This window comes from Malus sylvestris, chromosome 5 (assembly GCF_916048215.2).
Source record: "Malus sylvestris chromosome 5, drMalSylv7.2, whole genome shotgun sequence".
NCBI lineage: Eukaryota > Viridiplantae > Streptophyta > Magnoliopsida > Rosales > Rosaceae > Malus > Malus sylvestris.
The window spans coordinates 1,846,596-1,863,980 of record NC_062264.1 but is presented as its reverse complement, the minus strand read 5'-3'; the positions used below and the strand labels follow the sequence as shown (position 1 = coordinate 1,863,980).

Sequence of the window (17,385 nt, the reverse complement as noted above, 5' to 3'; positions counted from 1 at the left end):
CTTCTGCCATTCAACAAGTTATTGCAGATTTGACTAACGAGTTTGACATTAAGGATCTTGGTTCCTTACACTTTTTCTTGGGCATTCAAATTTCTCGCACCGATCAGGGTTTATTCTTATCACAAGAAAAGTATGTTGCTAATTTGATGAAGAAGACTGAAATGATTGATGCCAAACCTACAACAACACCATGTTTACCTTATAGTAGACTTCTTAAGGATGATGGTCAACCTTTCAATAACCCTGCTCTTTATAGAAGTGTTGTTGGCGCTCTGCAATACCTTGTTTTTACTCGACCTGATATTGCATTCTTTGTGCATCAAGTTAGTTAGTTTATGCAAGTTCCAATGGTATCTCATTTCACTGCAGATAAACGTATTTTGAGGTATCTTAAAGGGTCTTTGTCACAAGGGATTACTTATAGCAAAAGAGAGTTGTTCCTCAAAGCTTTTAGTGATGCTGACTGGGCTGGCGATCCCAATGATCGGCGGTTGATAGGAGCATATTTATGCGACTGAGTTAGCTTGTTCTCATGCATTTATGTTGTTATTTCTTAGTTAATTATGTATTTTAAGCTATTTTCGTGTGTTTGTAGGTCCATAGGCCTTATGAAGCAATAAGATGCATTTTGGTGCATTTTGGAGCAGTTTTGGGCTTGGAATGAATAGCACATGCATGGAGCAAGGTGGATGGACGAAATTGAAGACTAAAGAGGCTAGGAATGTGTTAAAGAGAAAGAAGAATTAATGTAAAAAGGACAAAGAGCTCAGCCACAAATGGGTGTCACTCCACCATTCACCTTTCCATCATTGTCGTGCACCACCATTGCACTCCATTTGGATTCCTATGTCGTGCATCATCATCCATGTTCCCTCCATTCACTCATTTGTTGCATCATTCCACCTTTCTTTCCTTTCTCTACCATGTGCACAATCATTCATGTTCCCTAGCTGTAACACCACTCCATTTTACCCCCATGCTTTGCATCATCACTTCACTTTCACCTTTGAATCATTTCAAACACCACTCATTGCACTCAATTGCTACACCATTCCTTGTTCCCTCCATCATTTCAGATTCATGCATCATTACATTGAATCATTGCACTCAATTGCTACACCACTCCTTGTTCCCTCCATCATTTCAGATTTCATGCATCATTGCACTCAATTGCTACACCACTCCATGTTCCCCTCCATTGCCATGCACTTCCTCTATAAAAGGAAGTGTGTGTGACATAAATTTAGTTCATACTTGGTTAGATCATTCACTCCCATTTCAACACAACTTTTATCCAAACACATCCATTCATCTTCACATCCATTCCTCCATACAAACAAACATTCAAACACTCACCAACACCTTGTACCGTAGCAAAGGAAGAGAAGGAAAGTGCTTGGACGTGCTTGCTGTCCAACTTGGATCGTTGGAGTGTTTAGGTGTTTTCTTTATTTTGTTTCTAATGTTTAAATTCATTTCCTTTCGTTTTGTTGTAAATATGAGTGGCTAAACCCCTCTTGGCTAGGGGTGATTTCAAAGCCATGATTATGTGTGCAATATAATTTGATAAATTCCAGTTATGAACTCTTGAATCGTGAATGCAATTGGCTTAACTATTTGATTGATAACTTATTTGTATTTGTTAATTAAGGGTCGACACTTAATTGGCATGCATAAATCCGTTGCTAGAATATAAGGAAGTTTCACATAATCGTTACAAACTTATATTCACATGTAGTGAATGTCGCTTATAAACGATCGCGTTAAGTTCAATTCCTAGCATGAGTGACATGATGTCATAGTTGCAAGTGCTTTGTCAATGCTTATGATTTTCATTAAACGTAATGATATTTGATTGTATCTCTATGTAGGGAATTGTATCTCTATGTAGGGAACTTTTGAAGAATGTTTTGGGTTGTCGAATGATGTCATCCAATCCAATAAAACAAGGAAAATCTGAGAGTTAATTAGTGATGTCATGGTTAATTTGGAGCATTGTCGTTCATAATTCAATGAAGTAGTAACTGGAAATCGAGTTGTCTGCATACATATCATGTGTGGAGAAAAAGTCTCTAGCTATCCCATCCATCATCTTATTTCTCAAATTTGTTATACAATCTGTCTAGTTTTTCATACTTGTTTGTTTGTTTCAACTTCGTCCAAAACTCAATCCCCCTTTACTTTAGTGTGTCTAATTAGTTAGAATCTGTTTTAATTTGTGTTTTTAAATGTTTTGGTTCAAGTAAAAGTCAATTTTCGTCCAAAGTCATTCCTAGTGTCTAGTTTAAGTTTATTTAGTTGTTTTAAGCTGTTTTGAGTATTTTAAGTTTGCTTTGAGTCTTGTGAGTCTTGTTAAGTGTTTTTAAATTTAGTTTTATGTTTTTGAGTCAGTTTAGAGGTTATTAGCAAGCCTTCCTAATCCCCGGTTCAGAACAATCCCTACTTATACTTGTACTACAATTGTCAAAAAATGGTTAAATTTGTGTGTTAAGATAATTTTCGCATCAGCGGTCTACCACATGCTTAGTTGTCTTTCTTAGGAATAATCCAATTTCTTGGTCCTCCAAGAAGTAGCAAACAGTCTCTCGCTCATCTACCGAAGCTGAGTATATGGCATTGTCTTCAATAGCTGCAGAATTGGATTAGATTCAGCAGCTGCTTACATTTCTCCAACTCAAAATTTCCTATACTCTTGTACTGTTTTGTGATAATATGTCTGCTATAGCTCTCTCTTTCAATCTAGTACAACACCAGATGACTAAACACATTAAAATCGATGTTCATTTCGTTCAAGAAAGGGTGGCAAGCAAAAAGCTTCTTGTTCAGTTTGTTTCCTTTTCAGAACAGTTTGTAGACATACTCACAAAGGGGCTAAGTGCACCTTTTTCAGTACACACTACAGCAACCTCATGCTTGGTTCATCCAAACCTGAGCTTAAGGGGGATGTTAGAGTATATACTTGAGCCATCAGGATTATGACATCTGTCAATATATAAACGACTAGATTACAAGATTTAGTTAGAGGATAAGGACATTGTAATAGAAGCTTTCATTAGATATATGTGTGATTGTATTGATCTGGATCATTAAGGAAAATATATGAAAATATTTCTTTCTCTCTCTAAACTTTCTCTGACTTCTTTCTCAAGCTTCTTGTTCTTTAAGCTTCTATGGTCTTCTCTGTATAATTCTCAAAGATATTATACTATGGTTAACAGGAAGGTGAAGAGAATGATTCCTCTGGAGATGATGTAACTGCAAATATGTAGAAAAGGATGAGTCTAAAGATGTAGGAATTAAATTTCCATGCCATGTTTGATTCAACGAGTTTATTGTTTTGAGGGTGTGTGTGTTAATATTGTCAAGTATAACCATGGCCGGGTGTTATAACACAAGCAACAATGATGGCGCGGCCAGTGATGATGATGATGATGAAAGTGATAGTTCTGAACTTGGTGAAGGAGTTGAGGAGAGTGATTCATCCGAGGATGAGGTCTGTTGTTGTTTTCTTTTTGTCTAATGACAATTGCATGTGATTTATTTTTTATTTTTTTAAGAAGAAACGATAACAATTTATTAAAACAATAAGATGAATTACAAAATAGTGGATAAGAAATTTACCATCATGCGATCGTGATCGTTCATCGTACATTGTACGATCAGTTTTCGTTAGGTACTATTTATATTAAATTTTGAAATGATTTCTAACCGCACGATGTACGATAAACTGTTATGATCATGGGATTCTTATAATCCTTTTCCATTTGACTTTAAGCAAAGAATAAAACGTAATTATCTTCTTTTGTTTGTTTCTTTAAGAAAACGATAGAATCTCTAATTTTCAAATATTCCAATAAAAAATATCAAGTTGGAGGCATTGGAGTACTCTAAAGTAGTTTTATTTCATTTTATTTTTACATCAACGTAAAGGATGGATATTCGAACTTAATACAATGTACATGTGCTTTAAGTAATTAAAAAAAATACAACATCACTTTTGTTTTTTTATGTTTGTGTGGTGTCTTGTCAAGATATATGTTTTTTTTATATTTGTGTGGTGTCTTGTCAAGATATGTTGAATCCTAGGTCAATCCACTATTTTTGAATTAAGAGAAAATTCTATCTAAGGAAATGCAACTATTACTTGCCAATTAGTATTGAGATTTAGTAAAGTTACTTTTCAGTTATAAGTGAGACGTCTCAGATTTGACTCACATAAATGACGATAATGTATGTTGAGTTCGATACTTACTTCGTAAATGATCTATTGTGTGGCCTAACTCAATCTTCCATTTCCTTAGAGTAAAATATCATTGTATAATAAAAAATAAAAAATAAAAAAAGAAAATTGAATATACTTTATTTGTATTTTTTTAAACTTCTCTTCCTAACTAAATCAGCGTGAATCAATGAAAGTGTGCCTCCTTTTCATCTATTATTTGATTAATTAGTGTTTTGTTTCCAAAATGCTGAATGAATATGACAAACACATTCACGTAAAAGCTAATTGTAAAGTAAGCAGCATCTAAGCACAAGTTACTGTCCAATTATCATTAATTTTGATATTTGTGCAGGTTTAGCAGGTAGATCTCGTATAATTAATTAAATTAATTAATATTGTAGCCATAACTTCATTATTTCTGATGCCTTCAGTTCATCGTGCACATGTCTTTCAGAAGTTGCAGTGCTAAAATTGTTCCCGGCACCCACTTGGTGACTTTATAATTTTTTATTTATAATTTTTTAGAGCTTTTCATTACCCACTTGGTGACTTAAACCATAATTCAATCTTAAGTTTTTATTAACTTTAACTTAGTTGGTTTTATTACCCTTTACCTTTCGTTATTCCTTTTAATATTTCATTCATCATTTTGCCTTTCCCTCAGATTCACAATCGTTGGTTTTACTTTTACCCTTGCAAAGAAAAGTAAATCATCAAGTCTAAAATCTTGTGAGAATAACATATAAGCAAATATGGCCTAAATTAAATATTTTGCTTCATATTGTTTGTATTGACATACTCCTTTCTTTTACTAAAAAATTGTAACGTAATACAACGAACTGCCACTAATATAGAATGCGATAGAGAATGAAGAATTCATCGATCTAACAGTTTTAAATAGCTTTTGTTTTAATGATATCTGTCTCCACTTGATTAGAGATGTCTCATGTTTAACTCACATAGATAACAATGACGATATATTGCAAATCGAAAAATGCATTCTCATCACTTGCAAATTTACATCGCAAAAAAGTCCTAGAAAAGAGAACATGGAGAGACTCACATCATAGGACGTGTGTGGGTTATCATAATATGAAGTACTTGACCTATAATTGAGCTTCCATGAGGAGAAAAGCATTAGTTGTGGTACTTTTTTCAAGAAAGATCAATCACCATCTCTTGCCTAAGATGGTTGGAAACTTTCATATGATACTGATATCTTTGAGAATCTCGCCCCGCGCGCGCGGGGGGGGATTTTTTATTTCACCTTGTGTAACGTGGATTATGTAAGAAAATTATACATTACAATGATAATAATCACCCTATCCATTAAGGGCATGCTAAAATTTGAAATTTGTTAGACTTTTAACCCATGTGAGACTTTAAGAATTTTAATTACTTGAAGCCGGTTCGAGCATTATTCAAATGACGATATTTCTAAATCTTGAAGGGGAAAAGGAAGGATAAATATCTTGATTGTGTTAAAGAAAATGTCTACTTTTCAAACTTCCAATCCAACAATTGGTTCCAATTTGCTAACCTTAGAGATAAAAGCATCTCCAACAGAATTGCTAAATTCACCTTTTTTAAGAAATATGTAGAGCAACATAGACTTTCATTTCTCACCATTACCATTAATTTTTTTTTTTTGAAGGTAAGAATTTCATTATATTTGAATTGAAGGGTTTATATTAAAAGTCAAAATATTAAATAACCACTCTAACCTAAATTAGTCCCAGACATAAAGGCCCCATCCCGTAAGGCGAAAGAGGCTACTCCGTATTACAAATACGAGGAGCAAAAATAAAATCTATTGACCTCAACCCTTGCTTCACATATTGAATATAAAGAAGAAGAGCTTTAGTTACAACATTTGGTTGAACCTTGTCATTAATCATATCCACAAGACCCTTAGAATCTGATTCAATCTGAAACACATCAAATTCCATGTCAACACAAGCCAACAACGCAGCCCGCACCGCTTCTACCTCCGCCATTAAACTAGACTCACATGAAAAATTCCCCACTCCCCCCGCTCCTTTAAAAATCCCTACGAAATCCCAGGCCACCCATCCATACGCTCTTCATCCAAACTCCTTTACCCACGCACCAATAATTAATGGGAAATTTTATTTGAACCCATAAACTATTTTTACACCCAACTTAATCTCTACACCCATATCAATTTTAATTAAACCATCAATATCTCTTTAAACTCAAATTTATTACCTAAACTACCCTCATAAACCCAATTCAGTATATAAGTTATCTTTACACCCATTGATAAAATAAAAACACAAAATCAATTTTCTACATATTTGTCTCATGTTTAATCCTTGTTTTGCTGCATATTTGTCATTGCGCTTTTTCTTCACCGAACCAACCCAAGCGTTGAGGTATTCAAAATATTTTTTGTTTGCAAAAGTTTAGCATTTTCCAATCGTACATAGTGTTTGAAGTGATTTACAGGTTGAATTAGTGAAGAATTGTGAAAAAATTGGATTGGGTTATCGTGTGAGTTTCTTTCGCACCTGGTGCTTAGGCAAGTTATTGTTTCGATAAGATTTTATCAAGTATATATAGTTACCCATTTCAATTATTTGATTTCAATAATCCTTGATTCAATTTTCTCCTCGAGTGATGGCTATTTCCTCTTAACAAGAAAGATTCACTTCTGACATATTTATCGGGACACTACCACTAAAACTTGTCTTCAAGGTGATCCTTGGTAAAGATGATTAGCCATATATATGGATCTTTGAAAAAACTAGAACATGCGGTGGCAGAGAAACAAAATCAGAAAATGCATCATCCACCTTTACTATCCTTGATTTCAAGCCTATTTGCAGGCCGTATAAAACTGATGTGGGACAACTTGTTTCTTATTTAGATAGTATATAATACAATATTAAAACTTATAAAATCTGTTGGAAAACAAGATTGTGAAGTAACAAATTTTACTCTTTAAATTGTCACGTAAGTTACAAACTTATATTTGAAAAGTTATATTTGTGAGAGCTGTTTGAGTTGCCCTAAAAAGACTATAAAACAACATTTGTTAACTATTTTAGCAAAAAGCCAACAAACCTTGCTCCAAGAGACTCTTTAAATGAATCTTCAAACTAACAAAATGAATAATCACTCTATAAACTTATAAAGAAGGAGAGAGAATTTAACATTTGAACAATTGGTAAAAATTAAAACTCTCCAACTATTCAATTCTCTCTCTCCTCTTAATTATAGCTCTCTTGAAAAAGTAAAAAATATTAATGTTATCTTAAAATAGAGTGTTGTTGAAGTTGAGTTAATTTTTCTGGCTTTTGACACTATTTATTAGCTAATTTAGCAAAAATTTAGAAAAATTCTTGAAGATGCGTGTAGGTAGAATTGTGCATTATTGATAAAAAAAAGAAAGCTTACATGTATAATTGCATCAAGACATTATAAAAAAGTTTGAAATTCACAAGTCAATATTTAATCCCTCTGACCACTTCTTTTTCTTCTTAAAATGATAATATATATATATATATATACACACACACACTAAATTTAGGGAAGTGTTATTGACATTTCAAAAATCTCGTTCTACACTCCTTACAAGTGTATTTTTCTTTTCAAATATAGAAAGTTTGGAATGTAGAATGAGATTTTTGAAGTGCCAATAATAATTTCCTAAATTTATCAAAATAATAATAAAATAATTTAAACTTAAATGTTGACCATAGACGAAATACGTTACTTTAGTCAATTTAACTCAAACTCGTACTTAATTTGACTAAACCCTTAGTACGAGTTTGTGTCGAATATAAAGAGGTGATGGCCTCGTTTGGTAGCCTGCATAAGGGATCGAATAGAATAAATGATACGGACCTGAATGTTTGGTACGGCTCCATACTAAATAGCATCCGGATTGATTGTACTGACCGCCACATGTTTTATACGGTAAACGCCTGCTAATTTATCCACCCCAAAACCTAAGGATTATTAGGGGCGGTTTGGGAGTGAGGTGCTTAAAAAAAAAAAACACCCATGAAAAAAAGCTTATTTTGAAAAAAAAAAAAAGCTTATTTTGAAAGCTGCTGTGAGAATAAGCTGAAATCAAAGGAAAAAGCTGAAGCTGTTATTTGCAGCTTTGGAAAACTGGCTTTTTTTCAAAGCACACGGAGCTACAGTGCTCCTTTAATGAAAAGACCCATTATTAGACTGCTTTTTTTTTTCAAAAGCACTTTTACAAAAAAGTTTACCAAACACTGCTGATTTATTTCACAACCGCTTATTCTCACATCACAGTACCTTAGTCGGGTATGAAACAACGCTCGCTCTTTCTGTCCCTCGGTCGCCGCGTTCCTCTCCCTCGCATTGTTCGCAAGACTCATTCCTGTTCTCGTCGTTCAGCCTTCGTTCTTCTTTCTTCTTCTCTCTGTTTCTATAAAATTCTGTGAAGTTAATTAGGGTTGGACGATGAAGCTTCTTGACTCAATTTGCGACGACCCACCACTATGGAAATCCAATTAATCGATTTCCTTGACAGGATCTTCAACCTGATGACCTGCAGCCGCTCTTTCACCGGAAACGACCTGAGTCCGACTCTTCGGTCCCTGATGCTACGGCCAGAGCTGAGAAATTTGCTCAAAGGTACACACTTTACTGATTGTTTTGCGATGGAGTGAATTGGGTTTTTGGAAGCGCTGCAATCTGTTTGTGTTTTTGCCTGAAAGGTACACTGAAATACTTGAGGACTTGAAGAAGGATCCTGAAAGTCACGGCGGCCCGCCAGATTGCATTGTAAGCTCCAAGTTTTGATTTGATTTGATTTTTCACTTTCTATTGTGTTGTAGTAGTGATGATATAACGCCGTTTGTTAACTTTTTGTGATTTGTTTGGGAAATCTAGCTTCTTTACAGACTTCGTGAGCAAGTTCTTAGGAAGTTGGGATTCCAAGACATATTCAAGAAAGTCAAGGTTGGTGCTTTTTAACTGTTATTGGACGCTTTATTAGTCCATCTGTGTAGATAATTGATTGAGTTGGCTATTGCAATTGCAATTAAACGCATCAGGATGAAGAGAATGCCAAGGCCATATCCCCATTTGAGAATGTAGTGGATCTTAATGATGCTATTGAAGATGAAGTCAAGCGGGTAGAGAATCTGGTTAGAGGAATATTTGCCGGAAACATATTTGATCTTGGTTCCGCACAGGTATGTGATTTTCTTGTTTTAGAACTAGTAAATATTGGAAATTTGACTACTTGGGTTTTGGTATGCACGATACATTGTTTTTTGTAACACTCCTTCCTGTTGCTAAAGCGATATTTCATTGGAAACTACTTGACATTTACCCTTTTTTTTTTCTTTTATGTTCCTGAAGCTTGCAGAAATTTTCTCAAAGGATGGGATGTCCTTTTTAGCTAGTTGTCAAAACCTCGTCCCTCGACATTGGGTTATCGATGACATGGACGCCTTCAAATTAAAATGGACCAAGAAATCTTGGAAAAAGGCAAGTTACATTTCTAAGTTATAGTAAATACTAGAAAGTTGCCCGCACGTTGCTGCGGGAATGTCAAATATATTGCAAGTATTGTATATAAATGTTACATAAGGGAACAAATATGTTACAAGAATTGTGTGTAGAATTTATAAAACATGTACCAAGTATTTGCATAAAATATATAGTTGTTACTTGTTCAAATTATAACAGCTTGTACAAACATGAGTTTGAAATTTACCTGTCTTAACTTCTCCACACTTTACACACAGAGACCCTTTTTTTTGGTGGTTTAAAAGCTTGCAAATCACGGGAGGTTGTCCATTCTGTTACAAAGATGCAGAACCAAAATATATATTTTATCAATTTTCGAGAGCATAAATGGACATATTAAATTGTATGTAAAGAATGTATAGCAAAATATCAAATAGCAAAAGAAATCTCAACATAACTCTACCACAACAATAAGAAATCTCAAATAGAAAAAATCTACCAACTACCATACGGATGATTTTTAAAATGAATAAAAGCCTACCCTGTTATGGAGAGCTTTTACCTTTTACTTATTGTTCTTATGAGTTGCAAAACACAACCAACAAAAGAAAATCAAACAAACATCAAAAGAAAGGTCATGCCTGATAAGAAGGTTTTATTTATAATTATTTCTATTTCTACATAAATACTAATAAATTAAGCTCCCAATGATCTGCATAAAAATTTGCAGGGCCCTCTTTTCCATCGATGGAAATGACTGAAAGAGATTCGACCCATGTCTTAATGACATCAGTTATGTGTTGGAACCACCTATATCGACTCACATCACGGAAGAAAGGCAGTCATCAGCGTTCAAGCAAGTGAAGCAAAAAAGCAAAAGGTAGGACATATGAACATTGTGATTTTGTACCATCACCTGGACAGTCTTGCCAACATAAGGGCAGAGGACAGAAATGAATGAACTCAATTCCAATTCACTAAACATTTAAGGTATACACATCATGAAAGTCTTATGAATAACCAAATTATCTGAAGTTCAAGATATTGGATTAGCTACATACAGATTTGGAGACAAAACCAACAGATCCAGGCCTGTATAGCTTGCAGTGAATAATGTTATCAATTGTTCCAGCAGTGTCACCAATCTTAAAAGCTCCAGCTTGAATTCCTCCAACAGTAGCTGGGCCAATGACAACCTGCAAGAGATATGATAATTAAAGTTAGTATCGCCAGTTCATTTTCCCAGGTTAGTGAAATTAAGATGACTTTGCATCAATCGTGTAACCTTGTTGTTTGCCCGAGCATATACGATCAATTGCTTAGTGTCTAACTCAGGTACACCTTCAGCAATGATTGCCACAACTCTAATGGTTGGTTGCTTGAGAGCAGCCATGGAAGAAGTGGCAGCACTGCAGATATGTCAACATACATTCATTGTTAGGCACAACCATAGAAGTTTCGCACTCCAAAACACTACTCATAGAATAATCACCAACGTTCTGTATGAAGCAAAGTTGATTAAGACATCAGCAGTAGGATGTGCGGCACATGATGCTTCAATGCTGCAACAGTTATCAACCCAAAGGTCAGACAATCTCGAAACACCAGATCAAGAATGGTAATCTGACTAATAACATGATTTGAATATATTGGATATGGAAAATTAAGATTAACCAAGCATACATGCATATACATAACTATACAAAAGGTGGCTTGCAGCCACGAAAGACGAAATCTAGTAAGAGGATGAGAGAATGGCGACTTACTTTGAGTGCACTGGTATGGCGATTTCCTCTTGACCGAAAAATAGCTTTTGAAATCCCTCAAAACCGGGGTTAATGATTCCAGCAACTGATGGTGTCTCCCTCCCTATTACAAACCTCAGTTATTACATTTACATTTTTTCAAAAACTAAAAACTATAAGTAAGATCAAGTTCGAAGTCAAAATTAGGAAATGATACACACCACAAAGGAAGTCAAAATCGAGTTAGAAGCGCCTGATATATCTTGCCAGTGGTAATGTTGTTATCCCTAGTAAGAGTCACATCTAGGAAGCGTTCATAGTTGCCCAGGTCCAAATCAACCTGCAATTACAATTAAAGTTTAAACAAACTCAGCAGCGTAAAGTTTGAACAAAAGACTAACACTCAACATGATACCAAGATAGAATCCAAAAATAAATTAAAGATATGATTAAAATTATCTGTTCTAATCGAACATATTTTTCTAGTTTTCTTATCCAATTATACAATTGCAACTCCTAAAACAAAAAATAATTAAAAAATAATATGCAGAAAGAAAATTAGATAATTCGAACTTGATAACAGTCTATCTTAAGAAACCCCATGACCGAGTAACAGCAACAACATTGAGACATAATTTGGTGAATATATATGGTGGACAAATTTAACAACTCTAGTACTGTTAACAAAGCTTCAAACAATACAACAGAAATCAAATCAATATATACTTGCATATCCTGAGTCTGAATCGTACCCTTGTGCCCTGCAAAGTCTTGGTGAGTGACTCTGCTTAAAATCCAAACAAAACAAAATCCGTAATTTCAGTTTCCAACACATTTAACTTTTACAACACACAAAAAATCAAAACTCTCATCATTAGAAAACCAAAAGGAAAACTTGAAATTATATACCTACAGCACAAATGGTTTGCAAACGCATATACAAAATTTCCAAAAAACAAAGACCACCGTTTCCTGAAATGAAAAGAAAATCAAATCATAGAGCCAAACCGAGAATCCGAACACAGAAATAAAACCCCCAAAGTTAGGAAAACAAAATTTAAATGCAAGACACATCTGCAAACAGAAGACCACCCCAAAAAAATTTAAATTTTGTTCCACAAAAAGCCCAAAAGAAAAAGTAGATTTTATATACACACCTTGAACACAAAGGGCTTGCAAAGTTGCACATGAAAGCCCCAAAATTGGGACATGAGCGTTTCCTGGAACCAAATAAGCGCACATATCAAACCCCCAAAATGAAAAAAAAAAAGAAACTTTAAAGACAAAATCCATCTGCAAATCGAAAACCAACGAAAAATACTAAATCAGATACACTGGAAAAAACGCAAAACTCACTGGAACAACAGTGGCGCGGAAGAGATAAAAAGCTAGCTTCGAAAATAAGCAGAAGGTGAGAGACTGGAGAGAGAGAAGCGAACGGAAAGAAAAAGCCAAGAAGAAGTTGGAAACGGAACAAAAGAAAAGCAGAAATGGGTATAGAGTGAAAAGCAAACCTCACGATGACCAACACGTGGTAAGAGAGGCCCGGTTCCCCAACTTTTCCAGCCTCCTTCCGTTAAATTCACTGTGGATCACATTTTTTAATATTTTTTTTATCTTCCCACCAGCTATACATGGGTTTAAAATAAAGAAATTTAACGAAAAGCACCCGGTACTGTTCACTTTAATGAAAAATCACATTTTTACACTAAAAAGTCAATCATGTACTATTCACTTTACCCTTTATTTTGTCTTTATCATTAAAACAAGTTTTCAAGCCCTTTTCATTAGTTTTCCATTTAAAATATTAAGAAGGTATAAATTTTTATTGTTTGTTGTGCCACAAATCATGTGGCCTAGTTTTAATCACATTTAAAAAAAAAAAATTTGTCTTCCCAGATTTAAAAAATTAAAAGGTATAAATTTTTATTATTTGTTGTGCCACAAAACCACGTGACCCGGTTTTAATCATATTTTTATAATATTTTTTTGTCTGCCCACCCGCTATACCTATACATGGGTTTAAAGAATTAAGAAAAGATTGAAAGAAAGATTCCATAGATGGAGGAAAGGGTGAATATAAAGAGCAAATTCGGAATTTTACTGTACAAAAAGACAAAAAGTAATGACTGAAGACTAACTTGAGGGACTTTTTGGTCCACACACTGCCCTAGAACAGTGACCAGAAGTTTGGATTTTAGTATATATAGAATATATAGAATTTTTGTAAGTCTAAGATGCTTCTTATGTATCAACCATTTATCTCTTTAACTTCACAGGATGTTATATTTGTCGACAATTGTGCTGATATTATTTTGGGTATTTTACCATTTGCAAGAGAATTACTCTGGCGTGGGACACAGGTTTTCTGTCAAATCTTGTTCTTATGTTCAATGCATCTGGTTCTATTGTAGAAACCCAAGAAGTTTTTCTAGTATCCTCCCTTTCCCTGGATTTGAAATTTATTATGAATGCTTTGTGAATGAGTTAGCCTTGCTGAGCATTTTCACATGATTGCCTCTTATTATGCAGGTTGTGTTGGCAGCTAATGACTTGCCTTCTATCAAATGATGTAACTTACACTGAACTGATTGAGATTATATCAAGGGTAACACAAAAATTTAGAGTAATGTTTAGTTAAATTCTTGGTTGACATGTCATCTTTTTCAAAAAATAAAAAATCTTGGTTGACACTTGAAACTGATATTATAAGTGGCATTTACCAGTTGAAGGACAAGAACGGAACGCTCAAGGGTGTTGATACTTCAAAGCTTCTGAAGCTTGGACAAATTGCTTCTTACTGAAAGCAAAGCAGTTGCATGCATATATTTTAGCTATCTGGACAAACTGTTTCTTACTGAAACTAACTTGCATTTGTATATTTTGTGAACTTAGATATGTGATATTAATCTATATAACGTAACGATTGTAGTTGTGTTTTGTGAACCTTCTTTTATGTTATTGGAAAATATTTTGAATTTGATGTGTGGAATTTACTATTTTTGTTTGTTATTGAAAATTTGTGTGGTTTTCAATAGGTATAAATATGAGAAAAGTTCAACAAACAAACAAAAAATTGTCAATTTTTTTTTCCCTTTTCTTATCTGGTTCAGTACCAAACACGGTATAAATAATACGGTCATTAGTCCGATACTGCACCAAACGCCCAACTAATTTAGTCAGTACTATCCAAGGATTATTTATCTTATTTGACAAAAATAATTAGTACAGTCCGAACTGCCAAACGAGGACATACATGCCAGAGAAAGACAAATTAAAGAGAACTTAGTCAATATTATAATAAAAAGAAATAGGAAAACAACTACATTAATAGCTAATAAGAAAATTCCATGATGTAGGATTCTCTTCCCTTCTAATCTTTCTCCCCTTCTATCTCCTTCTATTTAAATGATTGCGATTACGCTACGTTTACATTTTGTTTTGAATTTTTTATATAAAAAATAAGATAAAAAGAAGAGTGTGAGAAGAATGGATGGTAATAAGAGACCAAAGCAAACACCATAGCTCTTTTGTTTTACATTTAACACATAAAATTATTCCTTAGTAAAATAAAAGTACACACCTCTCTCTCTAGTTTCTATCAATCGATCCAAAATGCAAATAAGCTCATACGCATCGTATCAGTAAGTCCACACGAACACGACACGGATATAAATAAATAAACCGAACACGATCACGATCACGATCACCACCAGTAGTTAAACATATCTGCAGAGACCATAGTAGGCTGATTAAGATTGGTCGAAGAAACTGTTATTTAGGCTCATTGAAGTAGCTTATATCTGCAGAGGCCATAGTAGGCTGATTAAGATTTGACAGATTCGATGGGTCGAATAAACTGTTATTAGGCTCATTGAAGCAGCTTATATCTGAAGAGACCATAGTAGGCTGACTAAGATTTGACAGATTCGAGGGGTCGAAGAAACAGTTATTATGCTCATTGAAGCAGCTTATATCTGCAGAGACCATAGTAGGCTGATTAAGATTTGACAGATTCGAGGGGTCGAAGAAACTGTTATTAGGCTTATTGAAGCAGCTCATAGTAGGCTGATTAAGATTTGACAGATTCAAGGGGATGAAGAAACTGTTATTAGGCTCATTGAAGCAGCTTATATCTCCAGAGGCCATAGTAGGCTGATTAAGATTTGACACACTCAAGGGGTCGAAGAAACCATTGAAGCAGCTTATATCTGCAGCAGCTGCATGGAGCCCACCATTGTCTGCATTCAAGAAACTGGCAATCTCATTGAGGGACTGCAATCTGCTTCTGAGCTCATCAGCTTGGGCTCTGAGAACAGATTTCTCTGCCTCAATGTTCATGTAATGCTGGCTTTTGATGTAGAGGCTGGAGATGATCTGACGGTTCTCCTTCTCCAGCTGGCTGATCTGGCCCGTCAGATCATCCAAATGCTTCTGCTTCCTCATCCTAGAACGCCTCGCCGATTCCCGGTTCCAAATCATTTTCTTCCTCTTCCTCTGGTCCATCAGAGCCATCAAGTCTTCCTCAGAGCCAGAGTTTTGATGAATCATGGACTCAGAGCCTGAAGACTCAGAGCCTGCGTTTTGACGAATCATGGAGGAGAAGCCTGAAGATGTCCCACTGGACGAAGCCATTGATAAAAACCACAGAAAAACTTTGCAGATTTTCACAGAAATTAACTGAGAGAGAGATTATTGCAGGACCCAAAACAAAAACTCAAAAAACTTGAGAAACTAGTAGAAATATTAGTTATAATTAGTATTATTATTGTAGGGTTTGATGGGAGGTGAAATCATGAACAGTAATAAAGCCAGTAAAGGAAGACGATAGAGAAGGATTGAACTAAATGGGTCCTGCGCCTGTATGTGGAATTTATCAAGCACTCGGAGAGTTGGATTTTGATTAAGTCGATATTATATTTTATATTTTATTCTAATTTAAGTTATAATTTATTGGTTATTTTTGGTAAAATTTTGATCTTAAAATAAGACATTCAATTTTCTCTTAAGTAAAAAGTATTCAAATGGATGAATTTTAAAGTGATTCTAATTGAAGAATGTTCATGAATATTTCAAGATGATTGTATTAAAATTCCAGATTTTTCTACTAAGCCGTTTGACCATGGCAATGAAATAAATGTTCAATGCAAGTGGCTTGTAATTCAGGACATGGATCCTCTCCGGATCCATTGGTCCTAATCCACCAAATCACATCATCCCGGTCATTGAAATTTAATCCAACGGTTACAAATAGGGATCCATTTTAAAAGATATAATAATTTTAATCGTTAAATCAAATTTCAATAGTTCAGATGATGTGACTTAGTGAATTAGGAACAATGGATCCGGAGAGAATCCATGTCCTGTAATTCGGTGCCATGCACTCAAGGTCCCCTAGATCTCTGCCCTTTATTACTTGAAGGATGACTAGACCACTTATCACGGGCAGATGATCCTAATAAATAGAATTATGTATTACGTGTGGATGACCTAGACCTCTACCCTTTATTACGTGTAGATAGATCATCCTAATCAATAGAATTATGTGTATATTAATCGATCAATTTAACTCTATCACCCTTTCGTTACAGTATCTACGTGCCGCTTGTAAAACAAAATAAATAATCGTTGTTCTCGAACATATTAGATCAGACATATTATTATTTTCAGACTCAACAACCACCCCTATTGTACTAAGTATGTCTATTGTATTAAGTATATGTATCTTATAACGTCATTTGGCTCGATTGATTTTGTGCCTGTCCATTTTCAAGTAAACCATATCTTTTTTTTAGTCTGTACTAAGTCGTCCTCTACACATTTCATCTCCTTTTGTCTTTTTTATAAAGTATCTACTAAGTCGTCCTCTACACCTTTAATCTCCTTTTGTCTTGAGACTTTGTCTCATAATTGTATATTCTAACGAAATATCTGAATTGC

General features: G+C 34.5%; 2 protein-coding genes and 1 pseudogene across 12 annotated transcripts; 1 reads left to right on the top strand and 2 right to left on the bottom strand.

Moving 5' to 3' along the window:
- The first annotated feature begins 3,373 nt into the window (after positions 1-3,373).
- On the top strand, positions 3,374-14,423 carry LOC126621567 (damage-control phosphatase At2g17340-like; annotated as a pseudogene).
- LOC126621529 (CTP synthase 1-like) lies at positions 9,757-12,911 on the bottom strand. Of its 11 annotated transcripts, none has more exons than XR_007623024.1 (10): positions 12,802-12,911; positions 12,603-12,665; positions 12,355-12,417; positions 12,172-12,229; positions 11,667-11,785; positions 11,467-11,569; positions 11,193-11,262; positions 10,986-11,109; positions 10,762-10,896; positions 9,757-10,032 (listed from the first exon to the last, which is right to left on the bottom strand). XR_007623024.1 is itself a non-coding variant. In XM_050290059.1 (10 exons), the coding sequence occupies exons 3-7, from the start codon at positions 12,380-12,382 to the stop codon at positions 11,219-11,221; spliced, it is 294 nt and encodes a 97-aa protein (XP_050146016.1). In that variant the 5' UTR covers positions 12,383-12,417; positions 12,603-12,665; positions 12,802-12,905; the 3' UTR covers positions 9,757-10,032; positions 10,762-10,896; positions 10,986-11,109; positions 11,197-11,218. The 11 variants fall into 11 exon arrangements, 3 of the variants coding, with proteins under 3 accessions (XP_050146016.1, XP_050146014.1, XP_050146015.1); XM_050290059.1 differs by having other exon boundaries at positions 11,197-11,262; positions 11,699-11,785; positions 12,198-12,229; positions 12,802-12,905; XR_007623028.1 differs by lacking the exon at positions 12,355-12,417.
- Positions 14,424-14,861: 438 nt separating the features above from the next.
- On the bottom strand, positions 14,862-16,353 carry LOC126621517 (bZIP transcription factor 11-like). Its single transcript, XM_050290035.1, has one exon. It carries the CDS (start codon positions 16,078-16,080, stop codon positions 15,220-15,222), a length of 861 nt encoding a protein of 286 aa, XP_050145992.1. The 5' UTR covers positions 16,081-16,353; the 3' UTR covers positions 14,862-15,219.
- Positions 16,354-17,385: the final 1,032 nt, after the last annotated feature.